The sequence below is a fragment of the Monodelphis domestica genome, chromosome 1, assembly GCF_027887165.1.
Source record: "Monodelphis domestica isolate mMonDom1 chromosome 1, mMonDom1.pri, whole genome shotgun sequence".
NCBI classification, from domain to species: domain Eukaryota; kingdom Metazoa; phylum Chordata; class Mammalia; order Didelphimorphia; family Didelphidae; genus Monodelphis; species Monodelphis domestica.
Window position 1 is genome coordinate 548250127 of NC_077227.1, and position 24126 is coordinate 548274252.

Consider the following 24126-nt stretch of genomic DNA (forward strand, 5'->3'; position numbering starts at 1 on the left):
GGCTTGGGCCTGACACCAGTGGCCCGCGCCCGGCTCCTCACCTGCCGCCGCCTGCCAGGGGAGGGGTGGGGAGCTTGGGGACGGGGATCACGGGCTTCTGGAACGCTCAGGGCAGATAGGAGAAGGGCCGGGGAGGCGAAGGGTGTCGGAAAGCCGAAGTCGCCCCCGCTTTCGTGGCTCTTACGCCGGCTTCAGCGCTCGTTCCGCCTCCTCGGCTACCGCGAGCCTCCCTAAGACTGCTGCGCATGCCTGTTGCTAAGCGCGCCCCCAGTCCGTTCCTGAGCCGGTGACCCGCTCCTCCGGATTTTCCCGACCGCAGTACAGAAGGGAGGAGAGAGAAGAATCCCTTGTATTCCCAAACAGTAACGATGTGAGTCGGTGGGCCACAATTTAGTACTGAGATTATAGGGAGCAGTGATCAAAAATTACAAGGGATCTCAGAGGCCTAATCCAATCTCTTCATTTTATAATTGTGGAAACTGAGGATAATTTCCTAACTGGGCCAGAAGGGAGACGCCCGGTGCTCTGGTCAGATTTGGGATCCATTTAAGCTCAGCCCACTTACCAGCTTTATGACCCGCAGATGTAGAAAGCCTTCAAAACCCCATTGGTCTCAGTTTCTTCTCCAGTCAAATAAAGGGAGTGAGCTAAATAAATTATATATGCAAGTCTTTCCCCAGCTCTGAATCTATGATCCTAGTCCAAATGGCCTTGAAACGTAATTATCAGGTCCTTACTGTGTGCAAAACACTGAAAAGCACTGTTGGAGATTTTTAAAAAATTAGCTAAAATATGACCCTTGCCCTAGAGCTAACTACCTCAACAAACAGAACTAAAATACACAAACAACTCTCTTAACCTATTTTTTGACTGGTACTATATGACTGCAAGTCAAAATATTCTACCCAACTCAGTAAATATGTTGGGAAGGAAGGGTGCAAGGTACAGTAGGTCCTTACAGTAGGTACAATAAATAAAAATATTTGTCGACTAAATGAAGAAATAAGGAACTATTCCATAAGAACTTTACAAAAGAACCAAACAATGATGGGATGAGGAGGGATGAGGAGAAAAGCTTCCTGGAGTAGATGGTATTTGAATTGAGTTTTTTAAAGCAGGAGTAGGAAGTCAGTAGGTATTCAACTGGAAAACAAAGGCTGAGAATGGCTTGGGGAAAGGCACTTAGCCAAGAATGCAATGTGGGGTATGTTTTGAGTGTCTAGAATAGTCTAATTTGACTGGAAAGTACAGCTTGTATAAGGTAATAGTGAGATATAGCTGAAAAAAGTAGGGCAACTCCAACCTGTAGAGAGCCTTGAATGCCAGCTCTTTTTGTATGTATGGGATGTTCCAGGAGAAATAGTAGGTCTGGTGAAAGGGAGACTCATCTGCTTCATCTACCTTTCACCCAACTCTTACCTGTACTTCCAAGAAACTGGGAGATAGACTAAACTAGTTTGAGGGTAACCAACAAGCCCAAGACCAACAAGTGAGTTAGGAGGTTATCTCCTCCCTAGGCAAGTGAAGACTTCCCCAGGCATAAGGGATGTTTGAGTTCAATTTAACCCAAGTGGGCACTATGGAGTCCCTAGAGCTTGGTCAGATAGTGAAGATGCCAAAGTCATCTACTTCATTCTGGGCCATCACCAGGCATCCTGACTTTTTTCTTGCCACTGGACTTGGATGAATATGGAAAAGAGAGAGGGAGAGTGAGGCTGACAACTTTGTGCAACTTGGCCTTACTTAAATCCAATTCAAGCACAGATCAAGATATCTCCCTGGGATGTCTTTGGTCCTCTTTGAAACCAAGGAAAACAACTTCTCAGAATGCTGAATTGGTGAGGTAGGAGTTGGAAGAAGGATTGGTGGCCCAGGGGTGCTGCCATTCCCTTGGCTCTGCTGCTTATCTGCAGGCTAAATCAACTGACCAGCAGTTTGTGGTGATAAGGAAGATAGTCCCTTCTTCACAATGATTTCTATCTTCAGTGATAGCTGTGATACTGGGGGCTTGGCTGGAAATTGATCTGATGGTTTAGGGGGGCGATTTTCCTCTTGGTTTCATAATCCTGGGCTGTCTCCATCAGAGTCTGGGAGGGTAAGTGGTTAAGGTGGTGGTGATTTGACTTACAATGCATATGCAATGATGGACAGTCACACAACTAATAAATTGTAGAGCTGGGAATTGCAACTAAGTTTTCTAGACTTAGTCCAGTGTACTTCATGCTATACCATTGCTGCCTTTATAGAACCCAAAAGTGGGAAAGGAAAAGGACAATGGCTAGAATTTTCAGAAGTTGCTTTTTTCTTTTGCCTGACAGATTATAGTATTCACAATCCTGGCCAATTTTTATTTATAGGGAATGTCTTGTATCTTATTTAAAGTGAAGTGGGGAAGGGAGACCTCAGTGAGGATGAGAGGAACATTATTTAAGAGATTAAAATATCGTTATTTAAAAAAAAATTTAGCAGCAATAATGCCAGTGTAAGAATCAGTCAAATTGGATTCCTAGATGTTACTTAAGCTCATTTATGATTCTATGTATTTACACAGTCTATTTCTGATAGGATATTATAATGTATTCCTATCTTTAAGTCTGGCAAGTTTTCTCTTCCATCAAGGACTTGATCTTATTCCACCTTCTCCATGAAATATTCCTTAATTCTCCCAAGAAGAAAGTGATTTCTCCTACATCAACTTTTCTCATAGCACCTTTTAATCTCTTAGTACATTTGACCTTACATCATATTTTACTTTCATGTCTTAACATTCTCTAACAGATTGTAAACTCTTTGTCTAGTCCTGTCTGACTTTTCATGATTTCATTTAGTATTGGCAAAGATGCTTGGAGTGGTTTGCCATTAACTTCTTCAGCTCATTTTACAGATGAAGAAACAGAGGCAAACAAGGTTAGGTAACTTGCTAAAGGTCACACAGCTAGTATCCAAGGCAGGATTTGAACTGAGGAAGATTTCTTCCTATCCATAAGTCTAATAACATTCTATCCACTGGGTCACCTAGCTGTCACACTGTAAGGTAATTGTAAGAATAATACTAAGTATCAATTACAAGACAGATGAGTGGTTAAGTGCTAGGCAATTGTGGTTAAATGATTTGCTCTGTCACAGAACTAAGAAGTGTTTGAGGTCATATTTGAACACAGGACTTCTTATCTCCAGGCCTAGCTCTATGCACTGAGTTACCCAACTATCCCTCTATAAACTACTTTTATGTAATTCTTTTAAGGGCTGTTATTTTTTACATTGCATAGTTAGCACTCAGTTTACTACACTGAACACTGACTAAACATCTGTTGAATGAAATAGGATAGCTTCATTCATCACCTTCTTCATTCAGTTTTCTGTAATACTAAGTTTAGAATTGAGAGTTTCATTGTCTCTTAAGACAGTGTCAATTCAGTAGAGCCTGGGATAGAGAGCCAGTATAACTCCTTCTTTCTAGGAGGCAGATCTATGGGCACTGTTACAAGGGAATCACTTTAAAAGACTGATATATATTAATTTAAGGTAGCCAAGGAATTCAGCTATGTAATTCCTAAATGAAAACTCAAGTTTGCAGTCAATCTTTTATGGAGTTTAATTACAATAGGAGGAAGAAAGGAATTAGAGATAGAGAGAGAGAAAAAGGGAGAGAAAGGAATAGGGCTTAAATGCCCCCTCTCCTTAGGCTGGGCCAAAAGGCCCAAGCCCTTAGATAGCTGGGCAAAGAAAAGAGATCAGTCCCTATTACTCACGTGACCAAAATGGAGAAACAGTCTCAGAGGCCCCCACCTTCAGCTTCCTTCAGAGCAAGCTTCTCAGAGTACACTGCCACCACTTCGATCAACTCCTCAACCACCCCCCTCGAGTCTTCAGCCCCCCCTGATCTTTAAGGAAACCATCCAAGTTGCCTCCCCTCAGTTTTCACATCTACCAATCACTGTCCATCAATTTCCCTGTGCCAATGGAGGCTCTAGCTTAACCCAGGACCGCCCAGAGGCTTTGCACATGTCTGTTGAAGGTCATATTTTCAAATGATTAAATCTTTGCTCCTTTGCTACAGCCCTTTCTAAATCCTGTTAACCTGAGTAGGGTAGAGATTGGAATAATTAAATTTTGATCTATGCTGCAGCCCTTCCTCAATCCTGTTAGGACTGAATAGGGTGGAGATTGATTCCAAGTATCTCCATTGTATCAATTCTAAAATCAATCATGACTCAAAGAAATTCCTGTTCTATGCTTAAGCATAGGTCAAAGTCCTTTCCATTGTTCAGCAAAAGGTTTCTGTCCTAAAGTAATCTTAAGAAGGGAAGAGAAGGAACCTCCCATGCCAATGGGGTTCCCATTCCAATAGACTATCAGTAAGAAATTTTCCAAGTATGAAATATCCCAATGGTGAAATTTCCAACATTTATAAGTCTAAGGAATTTTGAGGTTTACAGCACTGATACACTAATTACTAAACCTGTGTCTTCAACTGTCATGGTTGAAAAGAGGGCATGTAATACAGAAAAAGGGAGAGAACATTGGCTTTGGAAGGAGTTAGAAGATCTCATATCCTTGGTTTAAATCTTCTGATGCTTATATGATCTTGGTAAAGTCAACCCCTCTGGCCCTGAATTTCCTTACTTGTAGTATAAAATAGATGGATTAAGTGGTCTCTGAGGTCCCTTTTACCTTTCCACCTATGATTCTATGACTTTAAATCCAAAAAAATTCTCTAAACCCAGCACAGAAAGAGAAGCCTGCCTTCTATTAAATTTATTAAGTACTTACTGTGTGCAGTGCTAGACAGGTTGTGAGGCTGACACAAAGTTTAGAGAAAAAAAAAGGCCCTTGCCCTCATACAAATGAGTGTCTGATAAATTATGAGGGTAGCTAGAATGGCATGGATTGAATACTAGGCCTGGAGTCATCTTCCTGAGTTCAAAAGTGACCTCTGTCACACCAGCTGTGTGACCAGGTGCAAGTTACTTAACCTTGTTTGTCTCGGTTTCTTCATCTGTAAAATGAGCTGGAGAAGGAAATGGCAAACCACCTTAGAGCATCTTTGCCAAGAAAACCCCAAATGAGGTCAGGAAGAATAAGGATTGTGACTGAAATGACTCAAAAGGGTAGGAACATATGGTCCCTTGGCTTAGAGGAAAGAGCTCTGGGAGTCATCTTGCATTGCTCACTATCTATAACTCCAACCTGTGGCCAAGGCTTGTCAATTTCACTTTTGCAACATCTCTTATAGTCCCCCTTCTCTCTGTTACCATACAAGTGCAGGCCATCATCACTTAACACCTGGATTATTACAATAGCTTGCATGGGTCGGCCTGTCTGAGTGTCATCCCACTTCAATCCATTCTCCATCCAACCACTTGTGATTTTCCTAACATGCAGAGCTAATCATGTTAACCTCCCCCCTCTCCCTTCCCTTCACTCAAAAGATTCCAAGGGCTTCCTATTGACTCCAGGACCAAATACAAAATGCTCTGTATTGGCATTCAAAGTCCTTCACAACCTAGCCCCCTCCTACTCAGAAAAATGTCTTTCTACATCTTACCCCGACATTTACTCTTCGGTGGTGACACAGGTCTCCAGATTGTTCCATAATAGACACTCCATTTCTGAGCTTTGGACATTTTGTTTGGCTTTCTCCAATAACCAGAATACTCTTCTTTTCTTGAATACTGACCTCCCTGGCTTGCTTTAAGTACTAAACTAAAATTCCACTCTACTGGAAGCCTTCCCCAGCCTTTCTTCATTCCACGGCTTTCCCTCTGTAAATTTTTTCCTAAATTTATCCTATATGTAGTTTGCACATATTTGTTTGTACAATCTCTCATGAGATTGTAAACTCTTTGAAGGTAGGGGCTGTTTTGCCTCTTTTTCGTAATCCCAGAATTTAGGACAGTACCTGGCCCACGGAAGACGCTAAATAAATGTTTATGGAACCAAAGAATGCGTTAAAGGCAGAGGAAAAAACAAAACAAAACAAAACAGCTAAAAGTTACGGAACGAGAAAGCGCCTGCGCGCACTCACGCACGCGCAGAGCACCCAGGGTTCTTATTGGTTGCCACTGGGAAGCCATGGAAACACCGCATACAGCCTTATACCGGAAGCAAGGAGCAACGGGAACCGATTGGGACCAAAATTAATCCACCTGGGGAGCTCTGTCAGCTTAAGGTGGAGTGAGAGCCAGAAAGATAACGAACTAAGAATAGTGAAGCACTGGGAACATCTAGACGCACTTTGAGGGTCCTTGAGGGGTGGCTGTTAGTGTTTGCATTGAGAGAACCATGGAGGACGACGCGCCGGTGATCTACGGACTGGAGTTCCAGGTGAGTCATTTTAGAAGAAGGAAAGGCCGGTCATGTCCAGCGCAGGTAACCAACCAAGTGGAGCCCCCGAGGTAACTGGAAAAGGTCTGGAAACCACCCTGAGATGTAGACCCACTTGCCTTTCGGACGGAGGAATTAGAAGCTGAGAATGTGCAACCTGGAGGGACCTTAGGGATCATCTACTCCAACTCCCTCCCTCCCCCATTCCCATTTTACAGATGAGGAAACTTAGGTCCAGAGATTTTTAAGTGATTTGCCCCTGCTTTCTTAGGTAGAAAGTGACAGAGCGGAGATTCGGATCCCCGATTTAATTGAGTATCAGTATTATTTCCATTATACCAGGTATTGTAGTGTGTTATAGTGATATAGAGAATTCTCAGATGAGGAAACTCCCTCTAACAATTGTAGTTTATCACTTTCTGTCCAATTTATAATCTTAGAAAGTTTTCTGTAGAGCACTCCTTAGGATCATACGGTCAGTATATGGTTGTGCTTATACCCATGTCTTCCTGACTTGAAGACCCACTTTCAATCAAATATAACAAGCTGCATCTTAAGCATTATCTTCTTTTAAAAAAAATAAAAAGAGAAAACAGTCTCAGATGTGCAATATCTTGTCTAAACTTTAATTTTACTACAGCAGCATCGTAGGGTGGTAGAAAGCATGCTGCACTTAAAATCCATCTTAGATTCATATTTTATCTTTGACATTTAATATGTGAGAGTTCATGAATAAATCACTTAATGTCCGAGCCTCAGTTTCTTCATCTTTAAAATGGGAGTCATATATCTTCTCTACCTCATAGGATTATTATGAGGATCAAAAGTGAAGTCCTATGTATATGAAGCTTTTTGTAAGCCTTAAAGCAAAATGTAAATGTCAGCTATTATTTTTTAACTTTAAATTAAACTAAAATTTCAGTATCATGCAAATATTGGTCATTGTTCCAAGAGCCCACTCATACAAAACCCAAACCCCCAAATAAAATCATAAATATTCTGATTGGAAAGATAATATGCTTTGATTTGCATACATCTGACTCCCAACAGTTCTTTCTCTGGAGGTGGATAGCATTCCTCATCATAAATCTTTCAGAATTATCTCAGATCATTGCATTTCAATTAATATGTTTCAATCACTTTTTGACCCCTTATTTCTTTAAACTATTGCTTTTTTTGTTGTTCAATTATCTGATTCTTCATGACTCTATTTGAGGTTTTCTTGGTAAAGATACTGGAATGATTTGCCATTTCCTTCTTCATCTGATTTGACAGATGAGGACCTGAGGCAAATAAGGTTAAGTGATTTAACCAGGATTACCCAGCTAGTATCTGAAACTGTGTTTGAACACAAGAAGATGAGTCTTCCTGACTTCAGTACTATATTTGTTACACCACTTACCTGTCTTCAACATTAGACTCTCGTAGTTTTCTTCCAGCATCCAATGTTGGAACATCAATTATATCTAACCCTTTCTCAATATTTGCACAAACACCACTTTATTTATTTTTAAAATTTTATTAATTTAGAGCATTTTCCCAGGATTACAAAAATCATGTTCTTTCCCTCCCCTTTCCCCAACCCCCTCCCATATCTGAGGCACAATTCCACTGGGTTTTACATGTGTCCTTGATCAAGACCCATTTCCATATTATTGATATTTGCACTAGGGTGATCATTGAGGGTTTATAACCCTAATCATATCCCCATTGACACGTGATTACGCAGTTGTTTTTCTTCTGTGCCTCTACTCCCACAGATTTTCCTCTGAATGTGGATAGTGTTCTTTCTCATAAATCAATCAGAAATGTCCTGGATCATTGCATTGCTGCTAGTAGAGAAGTCCATTACATTCGATTGTACCACAGCGTATCAGTCTCTGTGTACAATGTTCTCCTGGTTCTGTTCCTTTCACTCTGCATCCATTCCTGGAGGTCATTCCAGTTCACCTGGAATTCCTCCAGTTCATGTTTCTTTGAGCACAAAGTATTCCATCACCAACAGATATCACAATTTGTTCAGCCATTCCCCAAATGAAGGGCATCCTCTCATTTTCCAATTTTTTTGCCACCACAAAGAGCGCAACTATGAGTATTCTTGTACACATCTTTTTCCTTATTATCTTTTTGGGGTACAAACCCAGCTGGATCAATGCTGGATCAAATACCTATGGCTGGATTAAAGGACAGACAGTCTTTTAGTGCCCTTTGGGCATAGTTCCAAATTGCCTTCCAGAATAGTTGGATCAATTCACAAATCTGCCAGCAATGCATTAATGTTCCAATTTTGCCACATCCCTGCCAACATTTATTACTTTCTTTTGCTGTCATGTTAGCCATTCTGCTAGGTGTGAGGTGGTACCTCAGAATGGTTTTGATTTGCATTTCTGATTACAAGAGATTTAGAACATTTTTTTCATGTGTTTATTGATAGTTTTGATTTCTTTATCTGAAAACTGCCTATTCATGTCCCTTGCCCACTTATCAATTAGAGAATGGCTTGATTTTTTGTACAATTGATTTAGCTCTTTATAAATTTGAGTAATTAGACTTTTGTCAGAGTTTTTTGTTAGAAATATTTTTTTTCCCAATTTGTTGTTTTCCTTCTAATTTTAGTTGCATTGGTACAAGTACCCCTTTAGATTAGGCCCTCATCATCTCTTGTCTGGACTGTTGAAATGACTTCTTAATTAATCTTTGTGTTTCAAGATTTGTTCCACTCTAGTCCATCTTCTACCTACCTCTCAAGGTGATTTTTCTTAAATTTAGTGTCATTCTTTTTCTTAGTATACACAAGTAGCTATAAGATAAAATATAAACGATTCCATCTTCAGTCTCTTTGTCTTTGCCCTGACCATTCCCCCATTCCTGGAATTCACTTCCTTCTCTTCTCTTTCTTTTAAAGTCTCTTACTTTCTTTCAAGATTCACTTCATATACCACCTTCCACATGAAGCCTTTCCTAGTTTTTCTAGCTGCTTAATGCCTTTCTTCTCAAAACTACCTTTTATAGTATGTTTGTATGTATAATTATGTAATAATACATGGTGATTTTCCCAATAGACTGTAAGATCCTTGAGAACATGTGCTGTTTAATTTTTTCTTTGTATTACCAGTATCTGACTCATATTTGACACATAATATCATTATCTAATGAATGTTTGTTGACTAATTGAAATGACTTTTAATTTTCCCTATTTCTTTGGAATATCACTTCAAGGCCTTGTTCCTTGTTTTAACAATGCATCACCCTAAAACTCAACAACTCTCTACTTTACTCTTTTTTTAGAATTTTTTTTTTGCCAGTAAATATATCTACTTGAAGCATGATATTCTATTTTTTGGGGGGAGGGATGGGGAACCATAGACTAGCCATGAAATTTTAATCTACTGACATGTACATTTCTTGAATTTGAGGTGTCACTGGAGCATCAAGGTAGAGAAGATGGTCATAAGTTAGGAAATGCTTAATTGGAATTGTGAGGAAAAGTTTCAAGAGTAGAAAAAGAGATTTGGAATTCAATCGTAAATGTCGTTATTGAAGCCATAGGTTTAAAGAACTGCCAAGGAAGCATTTCTGGAGAGAGAGAGAAAGGGAAAGAACCAAGGATAGAGTCTTGGGGAACATGTTTAAGGGCAGGAGGAGGGAGTACACAGTATAAGATGATAAAAAGTCAAGGATGAGGATTGAAATAAAGCCTCTGGATTTCAGTCTGAAGGGTCCTCAGTAGCTGTTTAATAGATGATCTTGAATCTAGATAAGAGTTTCTTCTATGACATGTTTGACAAATGGCCATCCAGCTTTTTCTTGAATAACTCCTCTGAGAGAGAACCTATTATTTCCCTAGATAACCCATACTGTTTTTGGACATTTCTGATTTTTAAATGCCATTTCCCTCTATGCAACTTCTACCCATTGCTTTTGCTCTTTTGTATCAAGAAAAAACATTTATTCCTTTTTTTTTAACATTATTTGGCACTAATAAATTTATTAGGGACCTTGGAGAGCTTCCTTAAGTTTGAGAATGTTACTTCTAGCTTTCAAGGCAGTTAGCTGAAAGGTAATAAGCCAAGGCCATGGCCTTTCATGATTCAGACAAGCAGAAGATAAATTGTAAGAAGTGCAAACAAATGGTGAGTATAATTATTAGTGTTAGTAAAATTTCTCAAATTTTGTTGTTGTAATTCAACTTGATAGATGTCTACTTATTTAGTTAATGTAAGTATTTTCTGGCATAGTCAAAGGAAATCATAGCAGAATTTAATGAGAAAATAAGCTTTGTCCCATAGTCCATTCTAGACCTTGCTACCATTACCCAAGGCATCTTGTAAAAAATAGACTAGAACTCTGGACTTCAATCCCCACAAGCCCTTGCTCCACTTCCCCAAAATGCTTTGTAATCTCACACAATTCTGAGGTGGGCCGAGATCTAGGAAGAATTTAAGCTGATTGCAAAGGCTTTTGTGTCTCTTTGGGACTTCCGATTTGGCTCTTTCCATAATGTAGGTGAGGTCTTGTCTAGGCCTCTGTGGCCTAGGCACCACGTGTTTCTTATCCTGTATTTTCTTTTAATCCTTAACTTTTAATAAACCTCTAAAATATATATATAATCCTCCTTGCAGAGAGAAACTAATTTCTACTTGCCTCAGTCTCCTCTAAATTTTAATCTTTACAATCTGAACTAAAGGAAATATTAGGTTCAGAGACTATTTTGTTTCCCCCTCTTTGTATTGGTTCTGTAGTTTTAGAAAACATATGGATTTTGTTCTAGTTTGCTCTTTTACTAGGAAATAAAAGAACTTATTTTTTGTTCATTTGCATTAAAACATAGTTGAGATTTGATTTGAGGATTAGCGAATTAGTGTGAATTCTTCTCTTATTCTTTTCAAAGCCTTGCTAGTGCCACACTAGTCTTTGGCTTCTTGAATTCATAGAGGTTCTTTGCTCCACGTTCTTCCCAAGAGTGACTTTGTTGTTTAATCATTTTCAACTGTGTCTGATTCTTCATGACCCCCGTTTGGGGTTTTCTTGGCAAAGATACTAGAGTGGTTTGCAGTTTTCTTCTTTGGCTCATTTTACAGATGTGGAAACAGGTAAACAGGTTTAAGTAACTTGTCCAGGGTCACACAGTTAGTGTCTGAGGCCAGATTTAAACTCAGGAAGATGAGTCTTGCTCACTCTGGGCCTGGCGTTCCATCAGTTATGCCACCTGACTTACCCCATGAGTGACTACCAAGCCTCAATTTTGTTTCCATTCAATTAGCAAATCTTTATAAAGTCTGCTAGGTGCCAGCCACAGGGCTTATGGTGGGAATAAAAAGACAGAAATAAAAAAGTCTGTTTTTAAGGAACTTACATTCTATTGGGCAGAGACAACTTGTACACATATAAGTATATACACATTAAATAAAATACAAAGTAAACCCCAAGTTAACCATAGTGATGTTTAGACTGACAGAATTTGGGGAGAGACATGTTAAGGAACTGTAACAAGCAGTTACCTCTTCCTGTGACCTCTCCTGTCTTAGCTTTTATGATCACATTGGTTGGCCATCTAGGAAGTATTTATCAAGTACTGATGCTGCAAGGATACAAGAGAAATATAATGAGAGTTCCTGCCCTTGAGAAATTTACAATGTAATTGGAGAGACAAGACTTATGTTTTAAAATTAGAAAACTGAATACAATAGTAAGTTATCATGTGTTGAGTTATGGTCCTATGTACTTTATGATTAAAGTCCTCGCCTTGAAGAAAAAGCCATTTTTGAGATCTAGACAATTGTTTAATAAACATACAATTAAACCTGTAGAATTGAGAAGGACCTTGGAAGTCATCCAATCCAGTCCTCCCATTTTAGAAGTGAAGAAACAAAGGCTAGCAGAGTTTAGTGACTTGTCCAAAGTATTCAGTGATTGAAAAAATACACATTGATGAAAGGCTACTTAAATTCACTAATGCTTTTAAAAGAATGTGCATTTTATTTATCAAAACAACTATGATACAGATCCAAGACTTCAAATCCAGGATTCTTTCCATTACAATACACCATTTTACTGCCTCTTGGAGTATTAGTGGAAGCCATGATTGACAAGATCACCAAGACAGTGCATTCTGTTGTTTTAGCTTCCTCATCAGTCACCCGGCCTTATGTCTCTTTTTACCCTAGTACATCTTCTAAAAAGTTGCCAAGGTGACTTTCTATATCTTACTGAGTTATCCCATTCAATAACCTCTAATAGGTTCCTGTTAGTTTTAGGATCAAGTATAAAGTTGTTGTTCATTTGTTTCAGTTGTGTCTGACTCTTTGTTACCCCATTTGGGGTTTTCTTGGCAAAGATATTGGAGTGATTTGCCATTTCCTTCTCTAGCTCATTTCACAGATGAAGAAATTGAAGCAAATAGGGTTCAGTGACTTACTCAGGGTCATTCACCTATTTAGTGTCAGAGGCCAGATTTGAACTAAGGAAGACGAATCTAATTCTAGACTTGACCTTTTATCTGCAGTGCCACCTAGGTATCCTTGAAAAATATCAGATAAACATATTAGTTTTAATTAATTTAATGATCTCCAGAACTAGGATCCATCCTACCTTTCCAGCGTTAAATATTATACTCGTTCATACCTTCTTTATTCTGCCTATTTTGTCCTTCTTGGTGTTCCAGAATTACCAGATTATATCTTGAATATCTGTGTCTTGTACTGACTGCCCTTACCTTGAATGTTCTCCCTCCAGATTTCCTGCATTTTAAAAAGATTCAACTGAAGTAATGCCTTCGTATGAGGTCTTTCCTGGTCTCTCAGCTATGTCTTCTACCTCCCCTCCATGTCTTATTTCCTCCCAATTTTTTCTCCTTTCCTCTCCCTGCCTAGGCTACCTTGTAATTGCTTTGTATGGGTTTTTTTAAAAATATATATAACTGTATATATATATATACACATTGCCTTTCCCATTAGAATATAAGCTCTTTGAAGGCAGGGACTTCATTTTAGTCTTTGTATCCCTAATGACTAGGAAAGTGTCTGGTACAATTTTAAAACTTGGAAGCTTAATTTGATCTCTGTGCTGTGATATTTAGAGTATTGGTCGCTTATCTGTAAAATGAAAGAATTGGATTGGATGGTTGCTAAGATCCTTTTCTAGTTCTAAATCCATGATCCTACTTTCCTTAAAGAGTCCCTGTGGTTTGACCTCCTATCGGCGTTATGATTTGTGTATTCTTTTTTTGGGTGGAAATTATATGTGAAAACCTTTGACTTAAAGCCTTATTGAAAATGTTATGCTTAAAATCTTCTATTCTTTGATTTATTCTAGGTTTTTGGTACCAATAAACCTAATCTACATACCTCATCAGCAAGAAAAAAAAAAACAAATCTTATCAATAGGATTCTTTTGTTAAATAAACATGTCAAGTAGCTGCTGTGGGCAGAATATGGCTATAGGTTCTATGCATAATAGATTATTTTTTTACAAAGTCTTAAATGGGATAGGGAATTATAAACAAAATCACAGAACAGGAATAGTATAAAATGTGTTTTGAGAGGGGGAATATGTGGTGGTAGAGTACAGCAATAGTCTAATTTGCTGAAATTTCATGTGAAATTTAAATATTTGTTATTCAGTCATTAATGCTTTTGATTTAAATGTAATATTTTTGCCTTCCTTAAAGCTTGCTTGAATTTCACTGTAGATACCTAAGCCAAATCACCCATAATCAAGGTATAAGGGATCTTTCCTTCACAGATGAAGTAGATTCATAACTTTTCAATAATTTAATGATTATTTTCCATTGGTATTAAGTTGACATTTTAATATTTGTATCTGTAGTTTTCAGTTCCTGATAAATAAAATGTCAGGACTCTAATGACTCCATGAAGAAAATGCTATATATTTCCATTTTAAATGACACCTGGGAATCAATGAAAAGAAGATCTTACAGATTTGTAAGCCTTCTATTGTCAGTCATTCTATTATTTATCTAAAAACTTGAATAGTGCCTTTTGATTTTTACAGCATTTCAATTTTGATGTAAACTATCCCCTCAATGAAGTTTGTTATAGTAGATAGAAGGTTAGACTCAAAGGATTTGAATCCTGCCTTAGCACTATTTAGCCTTGTGACTCTGGGGTTTAGTCTTTCCACTCTTCTGGACCTCCATTATCTATCTGTAAAATTAAGTGGTTGAACTTGATTAGATCTTAACCTTTGCTATTGCGAATTTTCTCTGTAACAAAGAAAATCTGTTAAACACAACCAGTCAACATAGTGACCACATTTGATCCCATTAGTCCTTCCACCTTTTTATGGAGAAAAGGAAATATGTTTAATCATTTGTTCTCTGAGGATGAAGTCAGCCATTATAATTGATTAAAGTTTAACTTTCTTTCAATGTTGACTTTATATATATTTTATAATCATTTTGGGTGTTGTTTTCCAGATTCTGCTTAATTTTGTATATTAATTCATATGAGGTTTCTTGTGTCACTCCAAATTGTTCATTTCCATTGTTTTTCATGGTGCAATGATAGTCCATAATTATATTTATTCTTGTAGGAAGTGACTAGGATGTTGCCATGTTTTATTATGACTAGAAGTAGAATAAAATATCAGTTAAAAAACAAACCAAAAAATCCAAATAAAAAAAGTCCCCACTGTTGCCTACACAGATGAACAGCCTAACAGTCTGGTGCTAATGGAATATTACAAGATCTTGAGGAAGAATTTATAGAGGATGTCAACCAGAAAAGTAGGGGAATGAGTAAAATGTAATATGCATTGTTAGAGGGACTATCTTTCTAGAAGAGAGGTGACATGATTGATAGAACACAGGACTTGGAATCAGTAAGACCTGAGTTCAAATCCTGCCTCATATAATTACTAGTAATATGACCCTAGGTAAATCACTGCCAACAGATTGCCACTAATACACATTTAATGAGCAAGTCGAAGATCCCAGGACATAGCATTGTCATTAAGACCACTAGCCCTGTCTTTTACTTAAAACTGTAGATCACAGGAGCAACTCATAAGTAGATGGGGCGTTGCGACTCCTCGCAGGCACAGCTAATGAAGACTCAGAAAAGAAAGTTCTTATGCTGAAGTGCTTTGGTACAATTCAGTTCAACATCTGAAATGGGCATGATTTTATTGATGGAAATGACACTGAATAAGATATATTACCACCCCTTTTGCCAATTCACCCTAATGGTGTTAGATTTTAAATGGTTGAGGTCTTAAACTGTAGTGATTAAAATAGTGGAAGATATAAATTGTGATAGATACAAGAGAGGGTGAGTAAATTTGACCACAGAAAATGTTTCACTACAGTGTCTTGATTTTTAAATCAAATATAAGGTGGTCGCCAGGGAAATATTCCCAATTATTCAAATACGCAAGTCAACTGGGTTTTATAGAGAATTTTAATTAATAATACAATGAGTAATCAAAGAAAGAGAGAGAGAGTGAGAAAGGAATAAGTATGAAGGGCCTCAAGCCAATATGGCCTAGACCTGAGTCTTAAGAGAGAAATCAGTCAGTTTTTTAACACTCACCACAAGATCTGTCTAAGCAAGGATTCTAGTGACACCAGGCCAGCATCATCTCAGCTGCTTTCACCAGCTCCCTCCTCCATCTGAATGTTTCAGAATGAGTCCTCCTCAATCTGAATGTTTCAGAATGATCTCCAGCTCTTCTCTGAGATCTCATTTTTAAGGGCAAAATCTCCTATGTCACCTCCCCTAAGTTCTTCCATCTACCAATCATTGTAGATGTTTTCCAAAAGACAGCCCATTTTGAATTCACAGCTGAGTAGATTAATCTCTTTAGTAAGTCAGAAAAAAAATGCTGCTGTGTCGACTAATTTCATTAAGAGAAAACCTCTGAGTAAGTTTTCACCTTTTAGGTCTAAGTAGTTTACAAGTTGCCCCACCTTTATAGGCACTTAGCATCCCATTGTATCAATTCCAAAAATAGGCATGGCTCAAAGAACTCCTTTCCTTTATAAGTATGGTTTTCAAGTACTTTCATTGTTTAGCAAGGAGTTTTCTGCCCTAAAGCATTCTTAAGTACGGGTTGAATAGAGGTCCTCCCATAGCAAGGAGTTTTCTCCCCTAAAGCAGTCCCAAGTAGGGATGGGGTAGAGATCCTCTCATAGCAAGGAGTTTTCACATTCAAGTAGAGTTCTCACTATCTGGTAGAGAATTATTTCAAGTAGGGAATTGGAGGATTTCTCAATGTGGAGTAAAATTTTTAACATTCATAAGTCTGTGAAATTTTAAGGTTTACAATGGCCGCTGCTTCTTTCTATCTTATTTATAACTGAAATTCCCTCTCTATGTTGTTTCCTATTATAAAATGAGCTTCTTGAGAGCAAGGACTATCTTGCTTTTCTGTTTGTATTCCCAACATTTAACTCATTCTCTAAGTATTTAAAAATGCTTTTTCATTCATTAATTCATTTGTTCATTCATATTTTACTTGTCTTTCTCTCTCTAAAGCTTTAATTCCCTGTCATCTCTCTATGCTCTCTTGGTAACCTTATTACCTTTTCCCTAGACTATTGCAATGACCTCCCAATTGGTTTTCTAATTTCACATCTCTTCTTTTTTCAATTTCTCTTCCGTGGAATTGCCACAGTAATATTTCTAAATCATAGCCCTTGACCCTGTCACTCAGCAGGTTTCAGGCTTCTTAATTGCCTCTAGGATCAATAAGAACTCCTCTGCCATTTAAAGCCCTGTACAACTCAGTTCTAGTTCACCTTTTCAGGTTTACAGCATATTACTCTAGTTCATAGACTTTGTAGTCTAGGCAAACTGACCTTTCTATACATTGTGCATGAAGCTCCATCTCCTGTCATTGCTTTTGTACTGGCTGTACTGTCCTATTCTGTCCTGTCTGCAATGCACTTTCTCCTTACTTCTGCTTATGCCACTTCTGCGTTGTCTTCAAAGCACAGCTCAACTGCTACTGACATCCTATGAGACTTCATTTTTTTTTTTGAAAATGTTATATAATTAGTCAATTTAGAATATTTTTCCTTGGTTACAAGAGCCATGTTCTTTTCCTCCACTCCCCCCATCCCTTCACATAGCTGACACACAATTCCACTGGGTTTTACATGTGTCCTTGATCAAAATCTATTTCCATATTGTTGATGTTTGCACCAGGATGATCATTTAGAGTCTATATACCCAGTCATATCCCCATCGGCCCATGTGATTAAGCAGTTGTATTTCTTCTGTGTTTCTACTCTCACAGTTTTTCCTCTGAATGTGGATAGTGTTCTTTCTTGTAGATCCCTCCAGGTTGTTCAGGATCACTGCATTGCCACTAATGGAGAAGTCCATTACATCGATTTATACCACAGTGTATTGGTCTCTGTGTACAATGCTTTCCTGGTTCTGCTCCTCTTTCTCTGCATCAATTCCTGGAGGTCATTCCAGTTTCCATAGAATTCCTCCAGTTTATCATTCCTTTGAGCACAACAGTATATCATCACCAACATATATCACAATTTGTTCAGCCATTCCCCAATCAGAGGGCATCCCCTCATTTTCCCATTTTTTACCACCACAAAGAGCACAACAATGAATATTCTTGTACAAATATTTTTCCTTATTATCTCTTTGGGGTACAAACCCAACAGTGCTATGGCTGGATCAAAGGGCAGATTATTATTATTTTTTTTAAACCCTTACCTTCCGTCTTGGAGTCAATACTGTGTATTGGCTCCAAGGCAGAAGAGTGTTAAGGGCTAGGCAATGGGGGTCAAGTGACTTGCCCAGGGTTACACAGCTAGGAAGTGGCTGAGACCAGATTTGAACCTAGGACCTCCCGTCTCTAGGCCTGGTTCTCAATCCACTGAGCTACCCAGCTGCCCCCGGGCAGATTATTTTTTAGCATCTTTTGGGCATAGTTCCAAATTGCCCTCCAGAATGGTTGCATCAATTCACAATTCCACCAGCAATGCATCAATGTCCCAGTTTTGCCATATCCCCTCCAACATTCATTACTTTCCTTTGCTGTCATGTTAGACAACCTGCTAGGTATGAGGTGGTACCTGTCATGGTGAAAATCACCTTTAAAGGTTGTTAAAATATTAATTTATGGTCGCCAGGGAATTTAGCTATGTAATTCCCTAAATGAAACACTCAAGTCAGTAAGGAGTTTATGGTGCTTTAATCACAATGGGAGTAAGAAAAGGGGAGAGGGAGAGAAGGAGAGAGGAGAAAAGGGAAAGGGGTTAACTCAACCTCTGGCCAAGCCAGAGGGAGATTAGGCCCAAAGGGCCAAGGTAGAGAAGGAACTCAGTCCTTGACTCATGTGAGTGATCTGAAGGGAAGCTGTCTACCAGCCTCCTCCCTCCTCAAGCTCCTAGCACCAACTGCCTCTTGCCCTGTCTACAGGAAGTGAGTGAATTCAATAGGCTGTTCCCTACCTTACTTCCTGTGCCTCACAAGTGCCAATTGTGGCTCTAGCTTGACCTAGGACTGCCCAGAGGTCTGTCCTTTTTTGCACATGGCTGTTGAGGGCCATATTTTGAAGTAATTAAATCTTGAGCTTTTTGCTCATTGATCAGGAAATAATAGCTAAATCCCATCCTCCAAAGAATGGTCTGAACAGGGTGGAGTAGTTTTGAAATTCACATACCTCAGAGTTGTTTTGATTTGAATTTCTCTGATTATAAGAGATTTAGAAAAAAAATTTTTATGTGTTTATTGATGGTTTTGATTTCTTTATCTGAAAATTGCCTATTCATGTCCCTTGCCCATTTATCAATTGGGGAATGGCTTGATTTTTTTGTACAATTGTTTTAGATCTTCATAAATTTGAGTAATTAAACCAAAAATTAAATCAGAGGTTTTTGTAATGAACATTTTTCCCCCAATTTGTTGTTTCTGTAAGGGGGAAAATGGGTTAACTTTTAAAAGAGTTGGACTTGATTATTTAAGAGTGGTCTCCAGGAATATATATTAATTCCAAAGAGATTTATTTTATAATTTATTTACAAAATATAGAGAAGAATGAAGAAGGAAATCAGAGAGAGGATAGTGTAAAATATCTAGCCTAAGTACTAAGTAATTTACTCTCAACCTCCCTTCCCCCCACCCCCTCCCTTGGGCAGGAAGCGTTAATTTCCAGCCAGCCTTGGTAAAGCTGAGGACTTGGGGGAAGTCTCTCAAGAGGATAGTTCTTTCCTGAGGCCCATCTCTTCAGAGTTAGCTTTTCACTCACAACATGTCAGTCCAGGCAGCAGATTCATCAGCCTCCCAGTAGAGCTCTCAGTAGAACTCTCTCTCACAGGAGGTTCCAGTCCAAGTGAGAGTTCCAAGTCTAACACATTCAGGTAGTTGTCACTCCCTTTTAAAGGCACATTCTTTTGTGTCACTTCCTCTAATTTTTGTCCAACAATCACAGTTTACGCTTTTGCATTTAGGGCTGCTCAGGGTCAGTCACTTGATTTTAATTTGCCACCCACCATTTCACATGTGGGTTCCAGACCTCCCACTTAATATGTGAAATGGGGTGTGTGACAAGGAAATCACTTTAAAAGACTGATATATATTAATTTAAGGTCACCAAGGAATTCAGCTATGTAATTCCTAAATGAAAACTCAAGTCAGCCGTCAGCCTTTTATAGAGTTTAATTACAAACAGGAGGAAGAAAGGAATTAGAGAGAGAGAGAGAGAGAGAGAGAGAGAGAGAGAGAGAGAGAGAGAGAGAGAAAGGGGAGAGAAGGGAATAGGGCTTAAATACCCCTTCTGTTTAGGCTGGGCCAAAAGGCCCAAGCCCTTAGATAGCTGGGGCAAAGAAAGGAGATCAGTCCCTATTACTCACGTGACCAAAATGGAGAAACAGTCTCCGGGGCCTCCACCTCCAGCTTCCTTCAGAGCAAGCTTCTCAGAGCACCTCTCCAACCACTCAGAGCCAAACTCTCCAACCACCCCTCAGTCCTCAGACCCCTCTATCTTTAAGGAAACCATCCAAGTTCCCTCCCCTCAGTTCTCATATCTACCAATCACTTTCCATCATTTTCCCTGTGCCAATGGTGGCTCTAGCTTAACCCAGGACCGCCCAGAGGTCTGTGGCTTTGCACATGTCTGTTGGAGGTCATATTCTCAAATAATTAAATCTTGATCTTTTGCTACAGCCCTTCCTAAATCATGTTACCCAGAGTAGGGTAGAGATTGGAATAATTAAATTTTGATCTATGCTGCAGCCCTTCCTAAATCCTGTTAGGACTGAGTAGGGTGGAGATTGCAATTTCCAAGACTTGGTTCTGTCATTCCAAGTATCTCCATTGTATCAATTCTAAAATCAATCATGACTCAAAGAAATTCCTGTTCTATGCTTAAGCATAGGTCAAAGTCCTTTCCATTGTTCAGCAAAAGGTTTCTGTCCTAAAGTAATCTTAAGAAGGGAGGAGGAGGAACCTCCCATGCCAATGGGGTTCACATTCCAATAGCCAAGACCCACTATCAATAGGAAATTTTTCAAGTATGAAATTTCCCAATGGTGAAATTTCCAACATTTATAAGTCTAAGAAATTTTAAGGTTTACAGGTGTTTATAACTTTGGTGATTAAATCTAAAAAATGGGCAGATCTCTCCACTACTATAAGTAGGGTGTTTACACTTTTGGTGACTAAATCTAAAAAATAGGTAAGGATTACAATTTATTTTTCACAATCCAGAGAGAGTTAATTAATTTCATTGTTATAATCAGGGGAGAGTTAAATTTAATCTTCACACTTCCCTTCTAATTTTGGTTTCATTGGTTTTGTTTGTATTAAATCTTTTTAATTTAATGCAATCAAAATTATTTATTTTATATTTTGTGATTTTTTTCTAAGTCTTGCTTGGTCTTAAAATCTTTCCTTTCCTAAAGATCTGACAAACATACTATTCTGTGTTCACCTAATTTACTTATAGTTTCCTTCTTTATATTCAAGTCATTCACCCATTCTGAGTTTATCTTGGTGTAGGGTGTGAGATATTGATCTAAACCCAATCTTTCCCATACTGCCTTCCCATTTTCCCAGCAGTTTTTGTCACATAGTGGATTTTTGTACCCAAAGCTGAGATCTTTGGGTGTATCATAGACTGTTTTGCTGAGGTCACTTACCCCAAGACTATTCCATTGATCCTCTTTTCTGTCTCTTAGCCAGTACCAAATTGTTTTGATGACCACTGCTTTATAGTCTAGTTGAGATCTGGTACTGCTAGGTCACCTTCCTTCACATTTTTTTTTCATGATTTCCCTGGATAACCTTGATCTTTTGTTCTTCCAAATGAACTTTGTTAGGGTTTTTTCTAATTCAGTAAAAAAGTGGGGGAGGGGTCCTGGGTCCTTCCTTCTTCCTTCCCCTTAAACCCATGTTCTCTAGAATTTAGACTTTTTGGGGGGGGGGTGCGGCATACCTTTTAAGTTGAGTCCAGCAGGAGGGTTCCCTAGCTCTGACCTGTTCTTAGATTTGGTTTTCAGTCTCCTCAAAGCATTGTGTTTTTGATTTGGTGAGAAAGGGTTTGTGGAGGTCTGAACTTTTGCTGCCTCTAAGCTGCTATCATGACTCCACCTCCCTTCTATTGAGACTATTTCTAATCTTTAAGATGTTAACCTTCCCCCCTCCACCCCCCCCACCCCCCAGCTCCAGGAAATTACCTTGCATTTCTTTTCATCTATTTTATATTTACTTTTTATATGTATTTGCTGTTTCTCTTTGATAATATGTAAACTACTTGACAATATTAATGTTTCATTTTATTTTATTTTTATCTTTCTATTCCCCAAGTGCTAGTACCTTCCCTTCAGACCTATTTTGCTTTTACTTACTTTGTTTTTATATATTTGTATTTATTTTTATTTTTGCTGTTCATATTTATTTACATACATAGCTGTCATTCTCAGAATATAAACATCTTGAGTACTGGGTTTGTTTCACTTTTAGAATAAAAGAGAGCCAATAGAGATTGAGCATAGAGATTTTCTCCTTTTGAAAACAAATATAAAACAAAGTTATTCCAATCTAGTTTAGTAAATTTGTTTTTTGGTTTTTATGTATTGGATCAAAGTTTATAAATGTTTTTTTCCCCCCTTCTCTGTCACAGGCCCGTGCTTTAACACCTCAAACTGCAGAAACAGATGCCATTCGATTTTTGGTTGGGACACAGTCTCTTAAATATGATAATCAGGTAACAATTTTTTGAGAAATTAACACAGTGTTAGTTTTTCTTGTATTATATATTTTGCTTCTGCCTCCCCAGTGTAATGATTGAGAAGTTTTTAAAAACTTATATGAATAAAGCATAACATTGACTATTCTGATAGTGTGTTAGACCTGAAGTCAGGAAGACCTAAGACCTAAGCTCAAATTCAACCTGAAGTAAGGTATTTTAACAGGGTAAGCTGACAGCAAGAGATCCTGGAAACCGACATTCCGCACAGAACTCTCAGGGCTGTGGAACTGAACACACAGGCAGTTTCTGAGAGCAGTTGATGAACTCCTCTAGAAGAGAGAGAAGCTGCTGCTTTTTCTCTAGTAGTCAGGAGAGCCAAGAGGGTTTCTGTTTGGTATTTCTGGGGTGGACCCAGAGAGTCAGTGATTCCCTCTTCTTTGACTTTATTGATTTCTGCCTGTCCTTGCTGCTATTGGTGCTGCTGTCAAGTGGATTTCAACAGAACTGTTACTGGGACTACTGCTTGACTTAAAGAAGACTCCTGGTTGTGAGATCCTTTGACCCTTGTCCTTGTTCCTACAAACCCCCCCTAGCCTTAATTACTATTGTAAGAATTTAGATTAGAATAATTATAGAAGGTATAAGGGTTTTAATATCTATTTGGGTTAAGAGTTAGTTATTTCCTAATTCCCTTTTTTCCCTCCTCCCTTTAGCTAAATAAACCTGTTATTTATATATATGTTTGTGTGTGTATATATATATATATATAAAATTAGTTTTGAACCCTTCTTTTAACCTACCTTTTACAACCTTCAGACATTTACTAGCAGTATGACTGTGGACACATCATTTAACATCTTTCTGCCCCAGTTTGCTTATATGTAAAAAGGGCATAACAGTATCTGGCTCACACAGTTTTTGTTATAGGGATAAAATAAACTAATATTTGTAGAGTTTTGCATACTATAAAACACTATATAAATGCTATTTTTATTATTGAAGATTTTCACTATTATAATACATTGTTTTTGGCTTAAATAACTTCAGTTTTAATATAAACTGATTAAAATAATTTTCAAATTGAAGCAACTTAGTTTAGTAAGAGCACTTGATCTGGTGTCAGAGAAAATAGGTTTAAGTATCAGTTCTGTTCATTTTTACCTATATGACTTTGAGTAAGTTGTTTTTGTTTGTTTGTTTTGTTTTCTTTTTTTTACCACCTCTGGAGATTTTGGTTTTCTCGGCTGAAATCCTTTTTTTTAAAATTTAATTTAATTTAATTTTTTTGGTTACAATAAACACTTCATTTCCCTCTCTCCCCTCCACCCACTGTTCCCACAGCTGATGTGCAATTTCATTTGGTATTACTTGTGTCTTTGATCAGAACCTATTTCCATGTTGTTGTTTGCACTTTTAGAGTCTACATCCTCAACCATATCCCTTCAACCCATGTATTCAAGCAGTTGTTTTTCTTTGGTGTTTTTACTCCCACAGAGTTTCCTCTGGATGTGGATAGTGGTTTTTCTCATAGATTCCTCCAGGTTGTTCAGGGTCATTGCATTGACACTAATGGAGAAGTCAATTATGTTCAATTGTACCACAGTGTATCAGTCTCTGTGC

General features: G+C 38.2%; 2 protein-coding genes across 4 annotated transcripts in view; one reads left to right on the forward strand and one right to left on the reverse strand.

The window, feature by feature from the left end:
* The window catches only part of TRAPPC12 (trafficking protein particle complex subunit 12), a 189656-nt gene extending 183649 nt beyond the window's left edge, over positions 1-6007 (reverse strand). The window contains exon 1 of one of the 2 annotated variants that reach the window (XM_007476184.3): positions 5549-6007. In XM_007476184.3, the coding sequence (XP_007476246.1) occupies positions 5549-5556 (8 nt within the window). In that variant the 5' untranslated portion in view covers positions 5557-6007. Of the gene's footprint in view, positions 1-565; positions 692-5548 lie in introns of those variants that run through there. The other variant, XM_007476185.3, reaches the window with a different exon arrangement.
* Positions 223-24126, forward strand: part of EIPR1 (EARP complex and GARP complex interacting protein 1) — a 279220-nt gene continuing 255316 nt past the window's right edge. Inside the window, exons 1-2 of one of the 2 annotated variants that reach the window (XM_056813353.1) lie at positions 223-370; positions 22438-22521. Coding sequence is in view for 1 of the 2 variants with exons in the window: in XM_001381318.5 (XP_001381355.1) it covers positions 6286-6327; positions 22438-22521 (126 nt within the window). In the remaining variant the exon portion in view is untranslated. Of the gene's footprint in view, positions 371-6066; positions 6328-22437; positions 22522-24126 lie in introns of those variants that run through there. The other variant, XM_001381318.5, reaches the window with a different exon arrangement.